Source organism: Chanodichthys erythropterus, chromosome 7 (assembly GCF_024489055.1).
Source record: "Chanodichthys erythropterus isolate Z2021 chromosome 7, ASM2448905v1, whole genome shotgun sequence".
Taxonomy (NCBI): domain Eukaryota; kingdom Metazoa; phylum Chordata; class Actinopteri; order Cypriniformes; family Xenocyprididae; genus Chanodichthys; species Chanodichthys erythropterus.
Genome location: NC_090227.1, coordinates 20269551 through 20296476, shown reverse-complemented (window position 1 = coordinate 20296476; position 26926 = coordinate 20269551). Strand labels below are relative to the sequence as shown.

Here is a 26926-nt window from a genome sequence, read left to right as displayed (position 1 = left end):
CATTGGCTGTCCGGGCACATTCCACCAGGGGTATGGCTGCCTCAAAGGCTTTGATGTCAGGGGTTCCCCTCAATGACATATGTGAGGCTGCTGGGTGGTCGTCTCAGCATACCTTTATTAGGTTCTATAACCTTGATTTGGGCTCCACTCCAGGGTCCTCAGTACTGTCGTCCTGAAGAGATAACAGACATGCATTTGGTCCTATGGCCTAGTTGGGATAGCGTTCCCAAAGCGCTTACGCAGCGTCGATGTTCCCATGAAAGGGAACGTCTCGGGTTACATCTGTAACCCTGGTTCCCTGAATAAGGGAACGAGACGCTGCGTAGCTTAGCCATACTCCCAGCACGCCTGTGAGCATCTGCTTCATCCCTATTTCAGAAGCTGGCGTTCTTTGTTCTCAAGGGTGCTTTATAGTTTCCTGGTCCGTGACGTCACCCGCTCTGACGTCCCGTCACACTATTGGTTCGATTTCACGAGTGCTTCAAGACGTAACACACAGAGGCGTTCCCAAAGCGCTTACGCAGCGTCTCGTTCCCTTATTCAGGGAACCAGGGTTACAGATGTAACCCGAGACGTTTTTTTTCTAACCAGTGTGAAAGAGACTCAAAATACTCTGTCAATGTTGCACATACAATTAAGAGTTATACACCATTTTAATCTGTGGAATATCTTCTTTTATTTGTGTACACTCAGAGTAACAACAAAATGTTGTGCTTTTTGTAAAATAAAGAAAACTAACATGATGCGTGATCTCTGGTCTCCCTCTGAACGAAGTCCAATTTGATAGTTCTCAGAAAATGAACTGTAACTTAGTGAATACCAATGACAAAAAAATTAGACTTACAGTACAGTCCAAAAGTTTGGAACCACTAAGATTTTTTCCTGACTTTCCTGACTCACATATACTTAGTTAACTTTAATATAAAATGCATGCTTCTTACTAGGTTTTGTTGAGTTACAGTCAATTGCAGGTTGAAAATAACAATTTACTTAATTGTTTGAGTGACGCTTACTTGAAACAAGCAAGTAGCAACAAAGGATGCAATGACGTTATACACCACTGAGAGGCAGCAGTGCATTAAAGCGTGCCTAATGTGCAGAAAAAGCGAAGAAGCAGCGGCACTTGCGCGATTGAATCTGTAGGTATATTGGCGCCAATTTTGCAGATATGGAAAGACGTTGACCGGCTGCCTACGTTTTGATCCGGAGCTTCGTTACTTTTCATGCAACATTTGAGTGATTTTTTTTTTTTTTTTTTTTTTTTTTTTCTTTTTTTACTGTCTGTTGCTAATTTTTGCTGAATGTGTTCCAAATAATTTTTTATATTATTCAGATCTTGAAGAATATGGTTTGACCTGTTTTTTTTTTTGCATATAAAACTATCCGTTACCAAAACGGTTCCTGGATTGACTAAAAAATAGTTTTAATTGTCCCAAATACAATATGAATTATGGTTTTCTATTTTACCATTTTCCCTGATGCATTCTCTTCTGTTGGCTTTGGGTTATAAATGATTAATGTTACAAATATGTTAAAATGGCGACATTTACAGTTATATAACCTGCAGCTTATGCAGAGATGACGTTTGTGATTATTTTTGACGTTTTGTGATTTCACAGTAGCATTATACTATTATTTTTAAATTCAGTAAATTAAGAATATAATACAAGCACTGTAAAATGTTTGTAAAATGTCACTGCTGATATAATGAGCCATCTTCTAACATGATAAGAAACTTAGTAATGTTAAGTGATGTTAAACTAAGCAATCTTAATATCACATGAATGTTTTCTTTTCCAATATTTTTTTCGTACTGGCACAATATTACTGAAAGTAATCAGAGGAAACACTGTTTTAAAATTGTCTGTACTGAAGTTACAAATAAATATTTATAGAACTGCGTATTTAAAGGTATATTTTCTTTAATGCTTGTAGAACATGCACATATCAAGGAATGTGTCTTTAATTTTGCACAGCAGAACCTCCTGTTAATTAATTTTGTTGTCTTTTTTTGAAGAAGTCCTTCTGGCAGCTGCCTCCTGATTGGTCTTCAACGCACAGGTCTTGATACACTGGTGAGGACTTTTCCTTTTAAGAAATAGTTTGTGACAGTGTTCACTATGCTGCACTTTATATTTTGTTTATATTTTGTTAACTAAACCAACTTAAAATGTATGTCCACTTCAAATAATTTCTTGCAGATGCAGTGGAACTGTAAGCACTGTATTTTTTTCTGCAAACAAAAGAGGACTTTTGTTAAAACATCGTCTAAAACATGGAGGCTTCACTCGGCAACAGCCAATACCATGTCTTCATATGGATTGATTGTGCTCTTTCAAGTCTTTTAATGCACAGCACCTTTTACAGAGAGAAAAGTAAGTACTTATTCATATTCTTTTTTTGACCATGAGAAACTGCATTCTGTTTAGGTTTGTCTTTAGAATTGGCCTGTAGGCCTGACCATGCATTAACAAATGTCCACACTGTCCCAACCCTCAGTCTTTTTTTTTTTTTTTTTTTTTTTTTGCATGTGTTGTAGGTGTTTGCGGAGTTTAACAGGATAGTCACCACAGATCTGCAGAGTAACTTATATGGTTCTGTGGATCGCTACACACCACGCTTTGTCTCAATCTTCAAGTCCAAGAAAGGGACCGTTGGAGAGAAATTGGATGAGCTTATGCAGCAAATTAATACAGGGGTGAGTTTACTGCAGCCTTAATTTTGTTTATTATTCTGTGACAGAATTAATATAATTAATGACAGAATTTAAATCTTTGGGTGAAGTAATCAAATTTATTTTTACTGTAGCTTTAAAGTTTCATGATCTTGAACTTGATCTCTTTTTTTTTTTTTTCATCTACTTCCAGAAAGAAGCAGATGTGACAGCAATGCGCACTCTTGTGCTCCGGGGCTTACCTATCCTACTTGGTGATGATGCCACTAACTTCTACAACACCTGCAACGTAAGTTCTCATTGTAAAAATGTTAAAAGGGTTACTTCTCCCAAAAAATAAGAATTGTCATCAATTGCACTTCTGTGCTCCGAAAGTTGTTTTTCCAAAAACTCTACTAGTTACCAAAAAACTTTTGTGTAAGCCAGAAGGGTGATCAGAGAAAATAAATCAGGAAAACTTGAAGGTGATGTAAAACTGGATTTTCACATTTCCCTCTTGTAATATTTTTATTGTTTAGTTTTATTCAGGTATGTGATGTTGATGGCTGGCCACAAGTGTCCGTTGGGGTGCTGACTGTTATTGATGAAGAAGAACCTCTCATTCCAAAATATAGCTGCGAGCAGCGATGGCGGGCCCAAGCCCGGTGGCACCGCCACCCCGGTGGCTTCAGGGCATCTGTGCACAGTGGGCAATAGGCACTTAAAACGGTTAAACATCAAAGGACTATGTCAAATTCACTCCACATTTACTGCACTACAAGGTGCCGCTATAGAGCCCCTCCTCCCTGCCCATTTTCAAAGGATTACATGTGCCAAGTTTTAACATTATTCTGATGAATTTTGAAGCAAATCAGGTAAAAATAAGAGGGTGATCTCAATGTATGCTGAAAGTGACACATCGTCTGCTTCCAGTTGGTGGCGCTATGACTTTGAATCACAATAGTCAAATCCATGTGATCAGCCTTGTACAACGAAGACTAAGCCAAAGTTTCATCAAAATCAATTAATGTATGCAGAAGTTATAACACTTTGTTTCCCTTTTCTTGCCATAAATTTGATGCCTCGCTACGGCCAAACCGTTTGAGGTATCCAAAATCCGTTTGCAATTAAACAACTTCAATGTGTTAGCAACAAGTTAAAAAAAGCTTGGTGTAAATTGGATAAACCCTGTAGGAGTAGTAGTATAAAATTCATAGCCTGTTTTTTCAAAAAATTAACATTCAAACAAAAATAGCCGACTTCCTGTTGGTCGGAGCTAATGAATGTAAATTAGAAAATTGTCTGGCTTGATGAGAACAATATGTGTACCAAGTTTGGTGACTGTAGGAAAAACTAACCCCCCACTTTTGTCAAAAGGTGGCGCTACTGAGCCCCTCCACGACGCCCATTTCTATGGCTTTGTCCATGTCTACTGGTTGACAATATTGATGTGTGTGTCGAGTTTCATGCAATTTGAAGCATGTTAAGAGCCTCAAAAACACTCAAGAATATTATTACAGTTTGACCTGTCGCCATGGCAACAATATTTCAAATATCAAAAATCCTGTCATAGGTCTACATCTGCTGTGTATTGACATTACACTGATGAAGTTTGAAGCAAATTAGGTAAAAATAAGAGGGTGATCTCAAAGCATTTCAAAAAGTGATACACTTCCTGCTGCCAGTTGGTGGTGCTATAACTTTGACTCACAATAGTCACATCCATGTGATCAGACTACTACAACCAACACACTCGTGAAGTTTCATAAAGATCAATATATGTATGCAGACGTTATAACACATTTCCTGTTTCCTTTTTCTCGCCATAAATTTGTTGCCTCGCCACGGCCAAACCGTTCGAGATATCAAAAATCCCCTAGCAATTTTTAATCATCAATGTCTTGACTTCATGCTGACCGAGTTTGGTGGCGATCGGATTAATCGTCTAGGAGGAGTATATCAAATTCCAGAGCATGCGTTTTTCAAACAACCCATAATAGCTGACTTCCTGTTGGTGTGGCGTTTAACTTAGAGCACGAAAGTTGTTCGGCCCGATGAGTTCTATATGTGTACCGAGTTTCATACTAATACGTGCAAGCGTGTTTAATATATGGACCAAATTTTCAGACTTTTTTCAAGGGGGCGCTGTCGAGCCCCCCTGCCACGCCCGGGTACCAGCCTCTGCGGCGTCCTAATGGCCGCGGATTCCAATGTGTGTGCAAATTTTCAGGAGTTTTTGAGCATGTTAAGGCCCCCAAAAAGCCCCAGAAGACGAAAAAAAATAAAAAATAAAAAAAATAAAAATATAGCTGCGAGCAGCGATGGCGGGCCCAAGCCCGGTGGCACCGCCACCCCGGTGGCTTCAGGGCAACTGTGCACAGCGGGCAATAGGCACTTAAAATGGTTAAACATCAAAGGACTATGTCAAATTCACTCCACATTTACTGCACTACAAGGTGCCGCTATAGAGCCCCTCCTCCCTGCCCATTTTCAAGGATTACATGTGCCAAGTTTTAACATTATTCTGATGAATTTTGAAGCAAATCAGGTAAAAATAAGAGGGTGATCTCAATGTATGCTGAAAGTGACACATTTTCTGCTTCCAGTTGGTGGCGCTATGACTTTGAATCACAATAGTCAAATCCATGTGATCAGCCTTGTACAACAAAGACTAAGCCAAAGTTTCATCAAAATCAATTAATGTATGCAGAAGTTATAACACTTTGTTTCCCTTTTCTTGCCATAAATTCGTTGCCTCGCCACGGCCAAACCGTTTGAGATATCCAAAATCCGTTTGCAATTAAACAACTTCAATGTGTTAGCAACAAGTTAAAAAAAGCTTGGTGTAAATTGGATAAACCCTGTAGGAGTAGTAGTATAAAATTCATAGCCTGTTTTTTCAAAAAAATAACATTCAAACAAAAATAGCCGACTTCCTGTTGGTTGGAGCTAATGAATGTAAATTAGAAAATTGTCCAGCTTGATGAGAACAATATGTGTACCGAGTTTGGTGACTGTATGAAAAACTAACCCCCCCACTTTTGACAAAAGGTGGCGCTACTGAGCCCCTTCACCACGCCCATTTCTATGGCTTTGTCCATGTCTACTGGTTGACAATATTGATGTGTGTGTCGAGTTTCATGCAATTTGAAGCATGTTAAGAGCCTCAAAAACACTCAAGAATATTATTACAGTTTGACCTGTTGCCATGGCAACAATATTTCAAATATCAAAAATCCTGTCATAGGTCTACATCTGCTGTGTATTGACATTACACTGATGAAGTTTGAAGCAAATCAGGTAAAAATAAGAGGGTGATCTCAAAGCATTTCAAAAAGTGATACACTTCCTGCTGCCAGTTGGTGGTGCTATAACTTTGACTCACAATAGTCACATCCATGTGATCAGACTACTACAACTAACACACTCGTGAAGTTTCATAAAGATCAATATATGTATGCAGACGTTATAACACATTTCCTGTTTCCTTTTTCTCGCCATAAATTTGTTGCCTCGCCACGGCCAAACCGTTTGAGGTATCCAAAATCTGTTTGCAATTACAGTTTTTTCCAATTGCTAACACACTAAAATGACATGCACAGCACAATTATTTAAACTGACACACAGAGAGCAAAACTTCTTCTCAAGTCTCCAAAAGTCTAAACACCTTTTCTGTTTTACACACATTTTGCATTTCAAAATAGCACTTTTTAAATTCACTAAATACAGTTCTCTGCATAAGACACAACAATCTGACATAAAGTCACATGTTTGCCATTTCAAAACACTGCCATTCAAAATGACACTACATGAGCTAATTGGCCAATTACATGTGCCACCTGGCCAAACACCTCAGTGGTTAATTGTTAACACTTCAATCAGTATGTAAGCACTATGAAAAGACCACAGGTGAGAACCTTTTTTTTTTACAACAACAATGGAAGACATTGCAGAGAGAGGAAGAGGAAGAGGAAGAGGGAGGTTGAGAATAAGAGGGGGAGGAAGAGTGAGAGGTAGGGGAGTTCATGGCCAAAGAAGACAAACACTTTCAAATGAAATCAGAGCAACCTTAGTAGATCATGTCATCAACCATGGGTTGACAATGCGTGAGGCTGGACAGAGAGTGCAGCCAAACTTGAGCCGTTTTACTGTCGCCTCTGTCATCCGGACCTTTAGACTGGAGAACAGGTATGTAACCAAAATTTCATGTAGTACACATGTAGTATACCCCATGTCATAGTGTATCAGTTGGGTGACACCTGTTTACTTAGTGTATGACATCAGCCATTCATGAACTGTACAAGTTTCCTGTACAATGTACTCTACTGTGGGGGAAAATATTTAGGCTGCATTGTCCAAGCCCTATATATATTTTTATTTTATTTTTTCTAAAGGACTGAGAGACGACACCATGGTGGAGGAAGGGGCCAAATGTTCACCGGGGTACAGGAAGCTGCCATTGTAAACTTGGTTTTGGAAAATAATGAAATCAGATTACGAGAAATTCAAAGCCACATCATCCAAGACAACACCTTATTCAACAACATTCAACGAGTTAGTCTGTCCACATTGGCTCGCATTCTCAAGCGAAACCAAATCAGAATGAAACAACTTTATAAGGTGCCGTTTGAGAGAAACTCTCAAAGAAACAAAGAGTTCAGACGAGCATATGTGGATGTAAGTACTATATTGACTGCAGTACACTACACACAACATTGTTTCCCAGTGTACTGGATAACACCATATTGAGTGATTTTTGTTCTTTGTTTTCAGGGAGTACTGGAAATGGATGCTCATGCAATCCCACATGAGTTCATCTTTATAGATGAGGCTGGGTAAGACCAGAAGAAGAGGGAGAAACCTCATTGGCCACAGAGCCATTATAGATGTTCCTGGCCAACGTGGTGGGAACATCACAATGTGCGCTGCCATCTCCAATATGCATGGTGTCCTCCACCGTCATGCCAAACTTGGACCATACAACACAGCCCATATTCTCACATTTCTGGACAGACTTCACAACATTCTCATACCACCAGAGCGTATGAATGATGCAGACCATCAAAGAAACCGGTACGTTGTAGTATGGGACAACGTGAGCTTTCATCGTGCAGCCCCAGTCCAAAACTGGTTTGCTGACCACCCAACATTTCTCGTGCAATACCTCCCACCATACTCCCCATTTCTGAACCCCATAGAAGAATTCTTTTCGGCATGGCGGTGGAAGGTATACGACCGGCAGCCCTTTGTGCGCATGCCTCTTGTGCAGGCCATGGAAGAGGCATGTGATGAGATTGATGTGGGTGCAATTCAGGGATGGATAAGGCACTCAAGGCGCTTCTTCCCTCGATGTCTGGCAAGGGAAGATATTGCCTGTGATGTTGACGAGGCGTTGTGGCCAGACCCGGCTGTGCGGCAAGATGCTGCCTAATTATTTTTCTTGCCTTTTTTTGTTTTTTGTTTTTTTTACTGTAATATTTTTTTTTTCAGAAATTTTCTTTTTCAGTTTACTTTTTTTGTAAGAATATTTTTGTTCAGTCCCATGTAAATATATCTGCTGTGCTTATGTTGTACTGACTTGTTTACTGTAGTGAAGGAAAAAAAATAAAAATGTTGCAACAGCATGTGTGTGTATCTGCAAATATTTCTGTGCATGTGAACAATCTGATACATATTTTAGTATTATGGCAAAGCATACTAAAGATGGGGGTGCTTTTCATTATGCCCAACAGTGTGTAGGTGGTTAGGCAAAAATCTGGTAATATGAATGAAGTGTGTGCCATTTCATGCAAAAGTTTGATTTTGATAATGCTCTGTGTAGTTTCGGTTGCAGTGCTTCATTTTGCAGGATATATGAGGTATTTTGCAGTTTGGGTGTGTGGTTTTGTGAATTGTGTTAAGTGTTTTGATAAAACCAGACTAGTTTGAAAAATTGTGTGTTAGCAATTGGAAAAAACTGTAAACAACTTCAATGTGTTAGCAACAAGTTAAAAAAAGCTTGGTGTAAATTGGATAAACCCTGTAGGAGTAGTAGTATAAAATTCATAGCCTGTTTTTTCAAAAAATTAACATTCAAACAAAAATAGCCGACTTCCTGTTGGTTGGAGCTAATGAATGTAAATTAGAAAATTGTCCGGCTTGATGAGAACAATATGTGTACCGAGTTTGGTGACTGTAGGAAAAACTAACCCCCCCACTTTTGACAAAAGGTGGCGCTACTGAGCCCCTTCACCACGCCCATTTCTATGGCTTTGTCCATGTCTACTGGTTGACAGTATTGATGTGTGTGTCGAGTTTCATGCAATTTGAAGCATGTTAAGAGCCTCAAAAACACTCAAGAATATTATTACAGTTTGACCTGTTGCCATGGCAACAATATTTCAAATATCAAAAATCCTGTCATAGGTCTACATCTGCTGTGTATTGACATTACACTGATGAAGTTTGAAGCAAATCAGGTAAAAATAAGAGGGTGATCTCAAAGCATTTCAAAAAGTGATACACTTCCTGCTGCCAGTTGGTGGTGCTATAACTTTGACTCACAATAGTCACATCCATGTGATCAGACTACTACAACTAACACACTAGTGAAGTTTCATAAAGATCAATATATGTATGCAGACGTTATAACACATTTCCTGTTTCCTTTTTCTCGCCATAAATTTGTTGCCTCGCCACGGCCAAACCGTTTGAGGTATCCAAAATCCGTTTGCAATTAAACAACTTCAATGTGTTAGAAACAAGTTAAAAAAAGCTTGGTGTAAATTGGATAAACCCTGTAGGAGTAGTAGTATAAAATTCATAGCCTGTTTTTTCAAAAAATTAACATTCAAACAAAAATAGCCGACTTCCTGTTGGTCGGAGCTAATGAATGTAAACTAGAAAATTGTCCGGCTTGATGATAACAATATGTGTACCGAGTTTGGTGACATCCATGTGATCAGACTACTACAACCAACACACTCGTGAAGTTTCATAAAGATCAATATATGTATGCAGACGTTATAACACATTTCCTGTTTCCTTTTTCTCGCCATAAATTCGTTGCCTCGCCACGGCCAAACCGTTTGAGATATCAAAAATCCGCTGGCAATTTTTAATCATCAGTGTCTTGACTTCATGCTGACCGAGTTTGGTGGCGATCGGATTAATCGTCTAGGAGGAGTATATCAAATTCCAGAGCATGCGTTTTTCAAACAACCCATAATAGCTGACTTCCTGTTGGTGTGGCGTTTAACTTAGAGCACGAAAGTTGTTCGGCCCGATGAGTTCTATATGTGTACCGAGTTTCATACTAATATGTGCAAGCGTGTTTAATATATGGACCAAATTTTCAGACTTTTTTCAAGGGGGCGCTGTCGAGCCCCCCTGCCACGCCCGGGTACCAGCCTCTGCGGCGTCCTAATGTGCCAATTTTCAAGAGTTTTTGAGCATGTTAAGGCCCCCAAAAAGCCCCGGAAGACGGAAAAAAAATAATAAAAAAAAAAATAATAATAATCCTTAGAAGAACAAGAGGGCCCTGCGCGCTTAATTCGCTTGGGCCCTAATAAACTGTATCTTGACCCAGTGTCTACTGCAATCATTGTGGGGGGAGGTGTATAATCTGCAGAATCTGCCTCAGGCAATTTGCGTCTTGTTTGGTCTGTCTTATGCTTTAAATTTGTCACTTGTCAACTTGTAGGTTCTATCAAGGTTGGTCTCTGATGTGTTATTGATATAAAGATGTTAAGAGTCAAGGTATGGCCTCAGACAAAAACATGTACTTCTATATTGATTTTATATACATTTATTTAGATTGTTGTACTGTAAAAGGTTTTTGTTTTAAACATTTTAAAAACCTAAAGTGACTATTATATGCATATATATATATATATATATATATATATATATATATATATATATATAATATATATTTTTTTTTTTTTTTTACCCCAGTGCAAACAGTGTGTACCATCCTTGTGTCAGTTGTTAAAGACAAATACAATAAATTTACCTTTGAATTGTATCATTGCCTTAAATTTATTTGTCCAGTTGCAAATGTTATCTTTGTGAACCTATTCTCTATGATTTATAATAGATGATTTTAGCACTTAAGTTATTTGAGTAACCGTTACTTGTTTTTTTTAAGGCAATCGGTTTGCATGGTTTTAACAAGTAAACTGGATTGCCTTTGAAGTAAAGTAATCCCAGGTAATTCCAAGTTGTATGCAGAAAACACCACCTTAGCACAACTTGCATAAATGAGTTAGGAATACTCACAAAGTGTATTTTACTTGAAATTATTAAGTTGTCTAAAATAGTAATTCTGAGTAGTCTATACTAAGACAAGTACATCTAAAGTAAATGATTAAGTATACAATACTCTCTTTTAAGTGTACAATACTAGACGGGCACTTGTTAGTTCTACATACTATTCCTATTTCACCTTACTTGGTTTTTTCAAGGCAATCGGTTTGCATGTTTTTTTTAAGTAAGGTTTACTTATTGGATTTTACAGTGTACATTTACTTAATTAAAAATACAGTAAAAAACAGTAATATTGTGAAATATTATTACAATTTAAAATAACTGTGTACTATTTAAATATATTTGACAAAGTAATTTATCAGCTGAATTTTCAGCATCGTTACTCCAGTCTTCAGTGTCACATGATCCTTCAGAAATCATTCTAATATGATGATTTGCTGATTTGATTTGCTAGGACCTTCAAAAAAATGGCTAAATTCCAGTTGATGTGTTTATAAAGGTATTGGATAAAACAGTTATCAAAAACAGAGATGTTATTACTTTTATTATGTACCAACATAAACTATAAAGCTGTTCAGTAAGAAACATGCCATCATGATGATAATCAGCATATCTTAGAATAGTTTGGTAAAAAATAGCAGTCTATTATTGATATTTCATCCACATTCTTAAATATGTTTTCTTTAAATATACAGATTTCAAATCTCACAGAGCTCTCTGGGGTACTTTACTCATCAAATGTTTTTTAGAGTTCTTGTCTGGTTTAAATAAAATGATATAGCATTTAGGAATGAATATGCAAAATAGCATTCCATATGTGGAGGCTAAAATGGCAAATATCTCTACTGCTACAGTAAATTTTCCAGGAGAACTAACATATGCTGGTATAAAAGCAATCCAAACAGCACAGAATATGAGCATACTAAATGTAATGAATTTAGCTTCATTAAAGTTATCAGGGAGTTTTCGAGCCAGAAAAGCCAAAAAGAAACAAAGAATAGCAAGCAGTCCAATATAACCCAGCACTGCCCAGAAACCTACAATTGATCCCACATTACACTCTAGAATGATCTTTTCTTTGAAGTAGTTAAGATTTTTAAAAGGAAATGGGGGTGATATTGTTAACCAAAGCACACAAATAAGCACTTGTATAAGAGTAAAGGCAAAAACACTGAGTCTCTGTTGAGGAGGGCCAAACCATTTCATGACATTACTTCCTGGAAGTGTAGCCCTGAAGGCCATTAATACCACAATTGTTTTCCCCAGAACACAGGAGATACAGAGGACAAAAGTGATCCCAAATGCTGTGTGACGCAACATACAGGACCACTCAGTGGGCCGACCAATGAAAGTAAGTGAACATAGAAAACACAACATCAATGAAAACAATAGCAAGAAGCTCAATTCTGAGTTGTTGGCTTTCACTATTGGGGTATTTTTATATCTGAAAAATATGACTGCAATTATCATTGTTATAAATGTGCCAACAACTGAAATAGTTGTGAGCAAAATTCCCATGATCTCCTCATAAGACAAAAATTCTGTTTCCTTCTTAACACATCCATCATTTTGCAAATTTGACCAGAAGTCTTGATGGCACCGCAGACATGTTACAGAATCTGTTATAGGATGTAATTATTAATCACAGGAAAAGCAATGATTTATGTGTCTAGTTTTCTTTCTTTATGGAAATATTTGTTTAATTTTACCTGTAGTGTTACTGATCTCTCCATCTGTGCATGGTATGCAGTCATAACAACATATAGGTTTTCCTTTCTTCACAGCCTTTCTTGTGCCAGGGGGACAACTCTCACTGCACACAGACCCCGGTACCTGTGACAGAGGATGTTATTTTTTGTAGTTGTTTTTTTTTTTGCCATTGCCATTTACTTATGGTAATTAAAATTCAGACCATTTTCCCCTCTTTTTTCCCCTCACCTTTGTGGAATTATTTGCCCATAAAATTGTTGCCATATTGACAGCTAAACGATCCATCCCCAGAAAAGAAGCATCATAAAGTCCAACAGTAACAAATTCATAATGTTGTTTTCTACTTGGTTGCCAATTTATTATCTCATATTTTGCCACTGGGTCACCATTTTCATCAAAGTAAACCTCTTCGCCATCTTTAGTGTTGAAATGCACCTTTCTCAGGTGCTTCAGAAACTGGGAAAAAAATGACAAAATATTCAATAAATGTTTGACACCACAAACAATACATATTTTTCACAATAATATATGTACTGTACATATAGTGCATATTATGAAATGTTGAATATGCTGTGTCCATGTGTACAACCTTAGAGAATATTGTACTTTATATTGTAGTAGTATTAAAATAGATAACCCACTGTTAAAGGATCAGGCTGTTTCTTTGAGGCACATTTTTCCTTGCAGCCCAGAAGGTCATGAAGTGTATGAGCAACAGCATATACTCCTTTGTACACATTGCTAAAGATGGGCATGAGTGACATGTCTGTGAACAAGTTTTGCACTTGTGACAGTTCCTCCTTGCCTGTACATGCAGTTGTGGACACTGAATCATTCTTAGTGGAGTATTTACACTGAAACAGGGATTCCCAGAACTCTGTAAAAATAGCACCTCCTGAAGACTTCAGTGGTTTTATATCTAGAATGAATTCTTTCAGACCTGTCACTTTTGTTTTGGGTATAGCCAGACCAATTGCTCCTTGTAGAATGTGGTGCTTATCCATACTAGCAATGACTGAATCAGAGATCCAGGCTTCAGTGCCTACCCACTGGTAACCAGTAATATTGTATTCAACAAATTTATGCAGCAGAACCTCCAAGTCCCAGTGAGCAAGAAATCCCACAATTACTCGAGAAGTAGAGCTTTTAATCTGTTCAATTATCCTCATTACTTTATCTTCAGGGTAGGTTCTGAAAAAAGGGATAGAATATTCCAAACAGATACCCATCTGTTCAGCCACCTTTGTGAAAGTCGCCATCCCACTGTTACCATAATCATCATCTGTTCTTATGGCTCCCACCCAGGTCCATCCAAAATGTCTAACCAGTTCTGCTAGTGCCCTGCTCTGGTAGTGGTCACTTGCAATAGTTCGAAGAAATGATGGATATTTGACTTTGTCACTGAGACACTCACAGGTGGCATAGTGACTGATCTAAGAGAAACAATACATTTAGTCACAACACATCTGGTGTAGTTACATTCATTGCATTTATCATCATCTATTATAAAATACAGATGTTATAACATTTTAAAACACTATATTTCAATACCAGTGGAACATACCAGTGGAAGCTTGAATGGTCCAATACCCTTTGATATTGCCATGCATGCTGAAGAAGTTGTGTCTCCTATAATGGCTTGCACTTCAGCATGCTTTGTGCAGGGCCCTTCAACAGATGTTTTCTCATGCCCATTGGCAAGAGCCATAGCTGCTCGAACCCCAACTGCCACTGAGCCACACGTGTCGTAGATCTTGTAGCCTAACGTGACCCCAGGTAGCAAAGTGGAACTGTTATTAATTTCCTCTATTGCGAAGAGCATGGACTGTGCGTACTGGAAGTCTCTGAAATTAAGACTTGTTAAAAAATAAATAAATAAATAAATAAATAAATAAGAAGAAGAAGCAAAAAATCTAACCATAAAAAAAAAAAAAAAAACTATGAATTAATCATATAACATCATATAACATCTTATAACATACAGATTTTACTTACCTGATGCATTTTAGTGGAGGTGGCATGACAGAATATGTAAGTTGCCTGACCTCCCAGCTGCTATGGAAAGAGAAAACCCCTCCAACTATGATGTCCCCGTCTTTCCATAGCTCAGGGTGTACAGGCTCTCCTTGCAGAGTACAGACAGTTTCATTAGCTTTAGAGAAAGTCATGATAGTTATTACCATTTGCAGCATTGCAACCAGTGACTCCATTCACCCACTGAATAGAAATTGTCTTATGTCAAATGTGTCAGCACTGATATTTCAGCTAAGGGAAGGACTTTGAGGTTTTTGTAGAGATATTATAATCTGTTGGGAAATGACATAGGTTGACCTCATTTGAGGAGGTGCCACATTTTAACATGATCAGAGTAACATTGGTGCTTTTTTTTTTTTTTTTATGTTGTGGCATTTAGGCAGTACCCATTTGTGGTTCTGTGTGTGATGTTAAAGAGAATGTTTTCTTTTTAACCATTTTTGAATACACGTTTCCAGTTTCTGCTGTACATTGAAGCTTTGAATTTGAATGTGCACGCAGATATGGTTAAAATGGAGTTGAACAGAAATTGTGCACACAAAACATAGACATAAATGTTTAAGAAAAAAATCTTTTGTAAACTCTGCATGTTGGAAATGAATTATCTATGCTCAACAACCAAAATATCACCCACGAATGAAACACAGTAATCCGCTAATATCAGTGGATGAATGAATTGCGCATTGCGCACAGCACTATGACTGCTTTATGATAGTCTCCTGACCTACAGAGGGCAGCATGGAGTTGTCATCTTTATATATTTCAAACTCTAATTCATATGCAAATGCAGATATCTTGGTAACTCTAGAATACTGTTCCATCATTAATTAATAACTACAAAGGAACAAATGAGTAATCCACTATTAACATTCAAGTAACTATTATCTAACAAGAAACTCAAATTAGTAAGTAATAGTGCTCAGCTGAATGTGGTATTTCATTATTAGCTAATCAATAACTTTTTTTTCTTCTTCATACATTCTGGAAAACGTACTCGGTTACGTACTTAACCTCAGTTCCCTGAGATACGGGAAAGAGTACTGCGTATGGGGGAAAAGCTCCTTTTTCCTCCTCTCTGATGCCTTTTTCAATAGCGCAGTGTAACTGGACGTCTATTGGCTCATGGGATTCAGTTAAAACTCGACTGAAGCAACGACACTGAGCCGCAGCGTCGAGGCACGGCATAAAATGCAGTACTCTTTCCCGTATCTCAGGGAACCGAGGTTACGTACATAACCGTTCCCTTTCGATACTCATCCCTCGATTCACTCATACTGCGTATGGGGAATGAATACAATCACGCCGTGCCACGACAGGGAACGACAAAACATATCATGGGCGCGAGGGGGCCCAGAGCATATGTGAGGGGCCAAGGCCGTCGAACCCTAAGTACAGGAGCAGGAAAACCCCTGAGGAGGCATGGCGACGGGGCTCGAAGAGGTCTTTGAGAGAAATACGACTAGACCACACCCAGGGTGAGGGCATGCCTCTAGTGGAGTGGGCTCTTACTCTTATGGGGCAGTCCAGGCCCATAGAGGAGTAGCATAGAGCGATCGCATCAACTATCCAATGCGAGAGGCGTTGCTTTGAGACCGGAGACCCCTTGGTGCGAAAAGCAGACAAAGAGCTGGTCCGACTGCCTGAACGGTTCAGAACGCTCAATATAGACTCTCAATGCCCTAACGGGGCAGAGCAAATGCACCTCTCGCTCATCCGGAGAAGGAGGTAGCGCCGAGAGGGAAATGACCTGTTCTCTGAACGGGGTCGAGAGCACCTTGGGGACCTAGCCATGCCTGGGTTTCAGAACGACCTTAAAGTCGTTGGGCCCGAATTCAAGGCATGCCGGGCTCACAGAGAGGGCCTGCAGGTCGCCGACACGCTTAACCGATGCCAGTGAGAGTAGCAGAGCGGTTTTGAGCGTCAAGGGCCGGAGATCAGCTGACTGCAGCGGCTCAAAGGGCGGGCCCTTGAGGACAGTGGAGAGGTCCCAAGAGGGAACGGTAAGTGTTCTAGGAGGGTTAAGACGCCTAACACCTCTTAAGAAACGGACAATGAGGCCGCTTCTTCCCACCGTCTGGCCAGCGATAGGGGCATGGAATGCTCCAATGGCTACAACGTAAACCTTGAGCGTGGAAGGGGTGAGACCACTGTCCAGCCGCTCTTGGAGGAAAGACAATATCTGAGATATGTCACTCTCCACAGGGTCGACGCTGCGCATTGAGCACCAGTCAACGAAGACTGACCACTTTTGAGCATAGAGACGCCTGGTAGACAGAGCTCTAGCTTGAGAAATGGTGTGCAGAATGTTCCCGGGGAGATCTGTCGGCTCCCATCGAGGGACCACTGGTCCAGAGCCCACAGCTCGGGCTAGGGGTGCCAGATCATCCTCTTCGCCTGAGAGAGGAGGTGTCGTCTCAGGGGGATTGGCCATGGGGCTCTTGTGGAGAGCCTGAACAGCTCCGAGGACCAGATTTGGGTCCTCCAGAGTGGGGCCACCAAGAGGACTCTGTGTTTGTCTTTCCTGACCTGTCTGATGACGCAAGGAATCATCGCGATCGGGGGAAAGGCATAAAGGAGAAGCCTGGGCCATTCGTGGGCCAGTGCATCCCTTTCCTTTGAAAAGAAGGTTGGGCAGTGAGAAGTGTCTTCTGAGGCGAAGATGTCTACCTCTGCCTTCCCGAAGATTTCCCATAGTTTCTGAACCGTCTGGGGATGGAGCATCCACTCGTCCGAGGGGATGTTGCTCTGAGACAGCATGTCTGCCGCCAAATTCATTTTCCCAGATATGTGGGTTGCTCTGAGCGACCGTAGCCTGGGTGCTGCCCATTCGAGGAGGCGCTTTGTTAGGGCACAAAGGCGGCTGGACGATAGGCCTCCCTGGTGGTTTATATATGACACGACAGTCATACTGTCCGATTGGACCAGGACGTGGTGTCCTTTCAGGAACTCCTGGAACGCGGCCGGGGCATATTTCACTGCCAGCATTTCGAGGCAGTTGATGTGTAGATGGCTCTGCTCGTGGTTCCACGAGCCGAAGGCCGGTCTGCCCTCGAAAACGGCTCCCCAACCCGTGTTGGAAGCGTCCGTCGAGAGCACCTTCTTGACACCGCCTGAAGGGGAACTCCACGCTTGAACCAGCTGGGATCTGTCAGAGGTCTCAGAGCTGTGACACAGGCCTGATTGTCCCTGACTAAGAAGTCAAGCATGCAGTGGAACCCTGAGTTTTAGCCAGTATTGCAGAGGCTGCATTTAGAGAAGGCCGAGCTGCAGTACCGGGGAGGTGGAAGCCATCAGTCCTAGCATCCTCTGGAAGGACTTCAGAGGGTAACGGACATTGTTCCTGATCGGTGCCGAGAGCTTCTGAATCGTCAGAGCGTGCTCTGGAGAGATTACAGCCCTCATATGGACTGAATCGAAGACTGCGCCCAGGAACGTGATACGTTGGCTGGGGAGCAGCGAGCTCTTGGCAAAATTGACCCTGAGTCCCAGGCACTGAAGGTGGCTGAGGAGCACGGATCTGTGGTGTTCTAGCTCGGTACGAGACTAGGCCAGTATGAGCCAGTCGTCGAGGTAATTTAAAACTCGGATCCCCATCTCTCTTAGAAGGAGATGCGCCGAGTTCATGCACTTGGTAAACGTGCGGGGAGCTAGAGACAGCCCGAAGGGCAGGACCTTGTATTGATATGCCACACCCTCGAAGGCGAATCTCAAGAATCGTCTGTGGTGGGGGGCTATCTGGATGTGAAAGTATGCGTCTTTCAGGTCCAGTGAGAAGAACCAGTACTCGGGGCGGATCTGCGCGAGGATCTGCTTCAACGTTAACATTCTGAACTTCCGTCTTATGAGGGAGAGGTTTAGAAGCCTGAGGTCTAAGATGGGTCTGAGACCGCCATCTTTCTTTGGGACAACAAAGTAGCGGCTGTAGAAGCCCGACTCTCTTTCTGCTGGGGGAACAACTTCTATGGCTCCATTCTGTAGCAGAGACATCACTTCTGTACGGAGGACATGCGTGTCGTCCATTTTGACTGAAGTGGTGACCACACCGCTGAAGCGCAGGGGCCTTCGGGCGAACTGCAGAGAATAGCCGCGGGATATGGTCCCTATGACCCACTGTGACACGCCTGGGATGGCTTGCCAGGCCTCTACCCGAGTGACCAGTGGCTGAATAGCATCCGGTGACAGACCGCTGTGCAGGGGTCTTTGCACCGTTGTTACAGGATGAGGAAATTTGCTCTCTTTTTGAAAATTTAAAAATATTGGGTTCGCCATTAAAACGGCGGTTTGTGTGGGTGCAACATCCGCCACGACTTCGTCAGCTCCGTGTGTACCTCAGGGAAGAAGAGCGCAGATCGCTGGCAAGGGGTCTGGCGGCGCCCCGGCAGAAACCACTCGTCTAGCCTACTGCGCGTCGGCTCTTCAGGTGTAGCCCAGGCGGAGCCGCTTTCAGTGAAGAAAGTGATCCTAGCGCGGAGAGAAGTGAGATTCATGCACTCGCAGTGCGGGCATGAACTCTCGGTGAGTGCGGCTTCCGCGTGGGACTTGCCCACACATCCGACGCACTCACCATGGCCGTCATTGTCCTGCAGAGGGGCTCTGTAGGTGCCACAAGCGTGGCGCGGCATTTTAAACAATGCCGCCGCCGTAAAAACGTCGCTTGGGTGGGCTCTTTTAGAGCGGTAAAGACCGCAGAAGAAGCTCTTAAGCAGCGGTGGAAAAATCCGCTTGAAGGCACTTTCAAAACTCGCCGGATGGCAGCAGGAGATTTGCTGAGAGCGAAACCGGAAGCTTGCGGCAGACGGTCGAGAGCGGCGCTCTGGGCGGCAGTCTGCGGCGGCGCCGGCGGGAGCAGGCGGCGGTCTTCAGCTGTCCTCTTCGAGGCCTCTTCTACGGTGGAGAGCTCGTTCCAGCGGCAAAGGCAATCAGCAAGGATCCAGCGAAGCGTAGTCGTCGCTGAAGGAAAGAGAACTGAATCCCATGGCGAAACGCCGGCTTATATAGCCATAAGCCACGCCCGTTTTGGCGGGCTTGTTGGCGCGCTGTTTCGCCATAGGCTCGCGCAACTATGCCGCGCCGTCATTGGTTCAAAGAGTTTAATTCCTTTGAGCCAATAGACGTGCAGTTACACTGCGCTATTGAAAAAGGCTTCAGCAAGGAGGAAAAAGGAGCTTTTCCCCCATACGCAGTATGAGTGAGAGTATCGAAAGGGAACTACTATATACAAGTCCATAGTAACAACCCCTTGGATCCGAGAGCCTCAACTGATGTGTGACGTTTCTTTAATTCACCATGCATGACAACGCGATGTATTCAAACAGCATCTTTATTCCGTATACCATGCAACGAATCACAGCACCCCACAGCACCGTGAAAACTATATATAAAACAAAATTAAAAAAAACAATTCATGTTCAAATAAACACATCAGATAAGCATCACAAATATTACGTTACAACAAACTTTCATTGATACATTCATTAATCAACATACCTCGCTACGCTCTCCAAGGAGTGCAAACCAAATATGATAATCCTTTCGTCAACATCAACGTATGTCCAATTCAATTCCAATGATGTAAAGTATAAAATCCGTGTTAAAAGTATAGGCTCAAACAGACAATCAGCGTCTAATAGTCAGCGTCTAACATGCATGTCCACCCGCCATCTTATTATGCTCATTAGACCACCTGATCACTATGGCGTCTGAGAAGGACAATTTCAATGCAAATGCTAATGAGTTTTTGGATCACACACACACACGAGGTACAGCAATAGACATTTAAATACAAAGTTCATCATATTAATAAATTACCCAAACATCAATATTTCATAACCCAATTCATGCTTGCTTTTGCATCAAGAAAATAAATAACAGTAATTTAAATGGTCCTTTACACTCCCACCAATCATGCCACGATAAAGACAACCTCATTTAATACATACATGATTTCAAATCTTAAGGGCCATTAATAATCAACCATATGCAAATAAGTGTAAAATTACATTAACATGATTAGGTTAAACATACTCAAATGTGTTTGTTAGTAATTTTCTACTGCATGCATCTTTCACTTTCCAGCAGAAGCACCAACTTTTGAACTGGTCTTTCAATAACTGAGAATTTAAATTGAGAATCATGCTTTCCCAATAATCTCCGTTCACTAACTCGCACTTTTACTCTTCGCACTAATCCATCACGGTCCACAGTTGTTTCCAGTATTCGTCCCAGCTGCCACTGATTTCTCGGAAGGAAATCTTCCTTTATCATTACTACATCATCCACCTTGAGATTACGCCGTATCCTGTGCCACTTTTGCCGCATGGATATGTTTAACAGATACTCTCTCTTCCACCGACTCCAGAATTGTTCAATCAGATATTGAATACGGCGCCAACGCTTGGTACCATACACGTCCTCTCTTACAAATTTCCCTGGAGGCGGAAGAGCAGTCTTTGACTTCATTTGAATCAGATGATTAGGTGTTAAAGGCTCAAGGGAATTAGGATCATTTATTCCATCAACTGTTAAAGGACGGCTGTTAACAATGGACATGGCTTCATACAAGAGTGTTCTGAGAGAGGCATCATCAAGTCTTCCCATGCTTTGAGCCAAAGTAACATTCAATACATTTCGGATGGTACGTATCTGGCGCTCCCAAACACCGCCAGCATGACTTGCTGATGGAGAATTAAAGACAAACTCACATTGCTTCTCAGCCAAGAATGTCTGCAAAGCATGATCAGTACATTGTTTTAATGCTACCTTTAACTCATTTCTGGCTCCGATAAAGTTTCTGCCTTGATCGCAATAGAGTTGACACACAGCTCCTCTTAAGCTAATAAAGCACCGCAAGGCATTAATAAAAGAGTCTGTGGAAAGATCTTCCAGCATTTCAAGGTGGACAGCTCGGGAATAAAAACAAGTGAATATCAGACCGTACCTCTTGTACTCTTTACGATTCCTTTTAACAATAAACGGTCCGAAACAATCCATTCCACAATACGTAAATGGAGCGGATGCTTCAACTCGCTCTTTAGGAAGCTCCGCCATACGCTGTTCTTCAACTGGATGCCTCACTCTTCTGCATTGCACACAGCTGTTTATCAACTTAGCAACCAACTTGCCACAGCCAATAATCCAAAAGCCATTTGCTCTGAGCTCCATCTGAGTTTGGCTCTTACCTTGATGGCATATTTGAGAATGGTAATGTAGTAAAATAAGTTGAGTGATATGACTATCCTTCAGCAGAATGAACGGGTGCTTAAATTCTTCACTGAGAGAAGAATACTTGAGTCGTCCACCAACACAAAGTATACCCTCTTTCAAAACTGGATCAAGAGTGAAAAGAGGATTAGAATGAGGTAGACTTTCTTCGGCTTGAAGCACCTTTATCTCTCGACTGAATGCCAGCTGTTGGACAAGCTTTATTACTGCTTTGGCAGTCACAACATCCGGACTCTTACTTTTAGACCCCAATCTCTTAATTCTTGCAACTACTTTAAGAAGTGTTGTCCAAGATGAAAACCTTGACAAACGATCAAGCATTTCTGCACAGTCATTACTTCTTGTAATAAGAACTTTAGCAGCTTTAACCTCTGGATCACCAACCAATAAGTCAATAGTTGGAATGTATTCCTCAGAAATTTCTTCCTTCCACAAGAATTCAGGACCTGACAGCCAGTCTGTTGACAAGATATGTAATGACTGAGGCAAATCAGACACAATTATTGGTTAGTTAACCAATAGTTTTAAGCTCACTCTGGAGTCTGTCTCCATCCCCCGGGAAGTTTTCAGTTACAAGTTTATTGCACTGAGGAATGTGGTTGCCGCATGGAGAACAGAGTAGAGACACAGAAAATCTGCATCTTCCCTGCATTTTCCACACAGAACACAGACTCTATGGCATTAATGTATAGACAGACTGTGCTATAAATGATTCCTTCTCAGGAAATGGTATCCATTATTACTGATGTTGTATTGTACTCATTGTATTTACATGTTTGATGATTGTTAAATGTTATGACCTGCACGGTAACTTCAATCATGCCATGTTTAGTGTCTATACGTTCGTAGCGGGAAGACTTAAATGCTTGTGTATGCGGTACATCCATACCTGTGCAACACATCAGTATTAAAAGAATATTTAATAGTTCTGATTCAAGAACTCAGCTTGTTAATCTTTCTGGGTTGTAAAAGCCCTGACAGGAGGGGTGTTGCCACCCAGAATTACAACATCTTCATTGGTCCGGTCAACAACTGAGAGGTGTGACTTTGACCAGAGGTTAAAAACCAGCGAACAGTGCCACTCCCTCTCTTCTTCCTTGCTTCTGAACGACCGAATCGATCTCCTTGCGGCCGGCCTAGGCCAGGCCTGCAAGGCCTGTAGGCCTCGGCCTACAAACGAGCCATGTGCTCCTCATCCCACATGGAAAAGACTGGCAACAACTTCGGACTGAATCACCCAAGATCTCTCCTCAGATGGCAGAGCCGATGCTCCTCAGCCTAAGGGCATCTTGCAAGTATCGTACATTTTAACACTAAACAGCAAGTTAGTATTAATTTGTAAGACTTACCTTGCTATTGCTGAAGAAACTGATGATTCCTTTCCAGATTGCCTTTGACATTTCATGTAGCTCTAGTAACAGCATCTCTTCCGGTTCAACACTATCATTACTCATTCTGACTTGCGTGTGTGTGTGTGTGTGTGTGTGACCCTTTATGTATGTTATGTTATGTTATGTTATGTTATGTGTTTGTTAGTTTAGTTATGTGTTTGTGAGTTAGTTAATAAAGATTGTGCACAATACACGTTTGGTTCTGACTCCGTCTGCTAATGAATTGCCTCTTAAGTGATAGATCCAGACTACGTGAGTAGTACAGTACAATAAGAAATATTATTTTTTCCATAACGTGGAAATTGACATTTCTTAGAATTAATAAACAATCAACACTGAGCGTTCACTGGACGAACAGGTTAACTGATTGTAATGTTAATTTTAATGTAGCTACGTCCAGTTAATCTGATTAACGGATTTGCATATTCATAATTAATCATAATTAATAATCATAATGAGTTATGAATAATTATTAATATTTCCCCTTTGAGTTAATTTTCGCTACATATTTGGTGGAGAACGAAAGGCATCATTTTAAGCAATTGTTTGCAGATGGACCAGTAATCAATCATGTGTTTTGGCATAATTTTTGTTAACATCTTATACATGCACAAACTGGGGCTTCAATGCACATTCTCTTGAACGGCAGAACGTTCCTCGATGCTATAATGCATGTTTAAATTGTATGAAGAAGCTAACCTGAAATTATCGAAGAAATCATAATTTCAGTTGCTAAATTGAGCGTAAAACTTTTCTGACGACGGAATCGCAGATTAGTAGCACGTACAAAAGGGTATCGAAAGTAATTGACCTGAACTTGGGCGTAGAAACCCCCACTTTCAGCTTTAAATGCATAAGTCTTTCTGACGATGGAATCTCAGATTAGCAGCACGAACAAATAAACTAACCTGAATCTGGGCGAAGAAATCCCCACTTTCAGCTTTAAATGCATAAGCCTTTTTCTGATGACGGAATTCCAGATTAAGCAGCATAAATTTACCTGTGTGACGAAGAAATCTCACTACAGAGTTTGTAATGGTGTTCTGGGCGAGACTCCCCAGTCACCGATTAAAGGTCTTTTTACTGTTCGTTCCGTCACTGTATTCATATTCATGCGCGGGACCGCACATATGAAACACACGCAACAAACCTGTGGTGTAAATTCTAGCGTAGCTAACTAGCAATCACCACTGTCTGTGAAGTGATGTGCTGTTGTGATTTGTGAGTTATGCGTGACCACACTGGAGTTCTTAATGCGGGCTTGCAACGCGGTTAGAATTCTGCTCCATTCTGATCGTGTTGCGGGCTGGCATTGGTCTCCTGGCAACGCATGACAACAGAGCGTGTAGAGCAGACACCTCTGAAAGTCTGATAGCAGCACACCCACATCACAGACTGTTGTGCAAACAACGAAGCACGCGTAGCCGAATCCAGCTCTATAGAAACCCTACGCGTATACCCTACGAGTTAAAACCCTTTACCTCGACTAAAAGCTGCTAGCACCCTGCTAGCACCTAGACATGTGCAAGCGTGAAGCATTCAAGCCAAAGACTTTATAGACTTTGGGATTCCCTTTAGGAGGGATTTTGACTTGAACCGCTGATGGGAACACAATGCGTTGTGAAGCTCCGAATCAAATGAATCAATTGCGTCACAAATGATTCACTGTTCGAACCGCTCAAACCGCCCTTTGCGAGCCAGAACAGTAAGCGTAGTGAATACTAGAGATATATGAATACGAGACAAACCGCCCTTTGCGAGCCAGAACAGTAAGCGTAGTGAATACTAGAGATATATGAATACGAGACATCTTTAATAAGCCATTCACAAATGGTTATTATTAAGTTGTTATCAATTAAATGTGATCAATGAATCATCTTATATCCTTAAACCTGAGGTTTCTGTCAAGACATGATATTTCAGTAAAATGTTGCGCTTATTGAAACACTCTGAAACTGCTAGGACGCATCACAAAGCCTCGTTTACTGAAATCACGTGACTGTGGCAGTTTGACACACGCTCCGAATCACTGATGCAACACAAACGATTCATTTGAGTTCCAAAGCTTCACAAGGCACGCCTCAAAAGGCACCCATCTCTGGTTTAAACCGTTTGTATGTGTGTGCGTGTGTGTGCGTATGTGGCGTCACTCATGTTGTCAAGTCTGAGTACCTCTATTCAGTCAAGTTGAATTTAAGTTAAATTTAAAATTTAATTAAATCAATTTGTTTAGTTTCCTATCTCTACTTCATGCTAATACTTTGTTCACCTGACTATCCCTATGCAGCCAAGTTGAATTTGGTTAAATTTGAAAATTTAATTAAATCAATTTTGTCTGTTTAACTTTCCTTTTAGATTTCTAAATCTACTAGGAAATTCTAATTTTATTTTGTTCAACTTCATTCCTCCTCTACGTGTCATTTTATTTCCTTCACTTTCTTTCTATATCTCTGTTCGGTCAAGTTGGATTTAATCAAACTTAGCATTTAATTAAATCAACCTGGGTATTGTTACGGGTGGCTGGTAGAGAGATGAGGCAGATACGGATTTCCACGATAATAGAGACTTTACTTCAAACAATGGCAATGAACAACAGACAGACACCTTAACAAAACAGAGAACGGACGAGGAGTGAAGGGAGTGAGTGCAATATATGGGGAGTGCTGACAATAGAGTCCAGGTGCAGGTGATCTGTGATGATGAGGAGCTGACGAGGGAAGTGAGTGCAGGTGACGAAACAGGAGGATCATGGGAAATGGAGTCCAGGGAAACACGGGATCTGTAACAGTACCTCCCCCTCCCGGTAGGCGCGTCCTCGCGCCGTAGATGTAACAACCGGGAGGGGGGCGGGCGCCCTGGAGACCTCAAACCGGAGCAGGGGGATGAGTAGACTGGAGTGGAGGTCTCCAGGGCGGGCTCAAAAGCCATGGCGGGTCAGGAGCCGAAGGCAGCCATGGCGGGTCAGGAGCCGAAGGCAGCCATGGCGGGTCAGGAGCCGAAGGCAGCCATGGCGGGTCAGGGGCTGAAGGCAGCCATGGCGGGTCAGGTGCAGCGGGCAGCCATGGCGGGTCAGGTGCAGCGGGCAGCCATGGCGGGTCAGGAGCCGAAGCCTTCGAGGCGTTGAGCCCAGGCGGCGCTGAAGGACTGGCGGGTGATGGCGGAACCGAAGGCTCTGCCGACCGAAGCGCAGCCGGGACTCCAGAAGGCCGCAGTGAAAGCAGAAGGACAGCCAACAAAACGAACACCGGGGGGAGTGAGGAGGCCAACTGAATCCGAGGGACGGAGTGACGGAGCGGAGACGGAGGAGTGAAGTCCAGAGGGGAGGGCAGGCTGATGAATGACCAAGGTGTGAGTGGAGGCAGGATGGAGACTGGTGAAGCTGGAGGACTGATGGGCAACGGTGGAGCAGAGGGAGGTTGGAGCCGGGGTGAAGGTAATCGCCCAGAGGTCCGAGGTGGAGATCTGGGCGAGGGGGCTTGAGGTGGAGGTGCAGTATAGACATGACTTGGAGGAGGCGGGAGAGGGAGGCAGGGAGGGAAAACAGTCTTTGGGCTGGAGGGTTCAAAAACACAGTTCATAGGAGCAGTAGGTTCGGCGGCGGCGGCTGGAGCGGCTGGCTCGGCGGCGGCGGCTGGAGCGGCTGGCTCGGCGGCGGCGGCTGGAGCGGCTG

The 26926-nt window shown here is 41.9% G+C and overlaps 1 protein-coding gene across 1 annotated transcript; it reads right to left on the bottom strand.

The window, feature by feature from the left end:
• Window positions 1-11605: 11605 nt before the first annotated feature.
• LOC137022656 (extracellular calcium-sensing receptor-like) lies at window positions 11606-14820 on the bottom strand. The gene is made up of 6 exons (XM_067389088.1): window positions 14606-14820; window positions 14175-14466; window positions 13252-14043; window positions 12839-13066; window positions 12610-12733; window positions 11606-12519 (listed from the first exon to the last, which is right to left on the bottom strand). Exons 1-6 carry the CDS (start codon window positions 14818-14820, stop codon window positions 11606-11608), a joined length of 2565 nt encoding a protein of 854 aa, XP_067245189.1.
• Between the last annotated feature and the right edge of the window lie 12106 nt (window positions 14821-26926).

Bases quoted from the DNA above. Each gene is read 5' to 3' on its own strand.
- LOC137022656 (XM_067389088.1), bottom strand. From the start codon at position 14,820: ATGGAGTCACTGGTTGCAATGCTGCAAATGGTAATAACTATCATGACT. The intron at 14,044-14,174 runs GTATGTTCCACT...TGTTTCTCTTAG, and splicing joins GACCATTCAAGCTTCCACTG to ATCAGTCACTATGCCACCTG. The intron at 13,067-13,251 runs GTGGGTTATCTA...TTTTTTTCCCAG, and splicing joins AACAGCCTGATCCTTTAACA to TTTCTGAAGCACCTGAGAAA.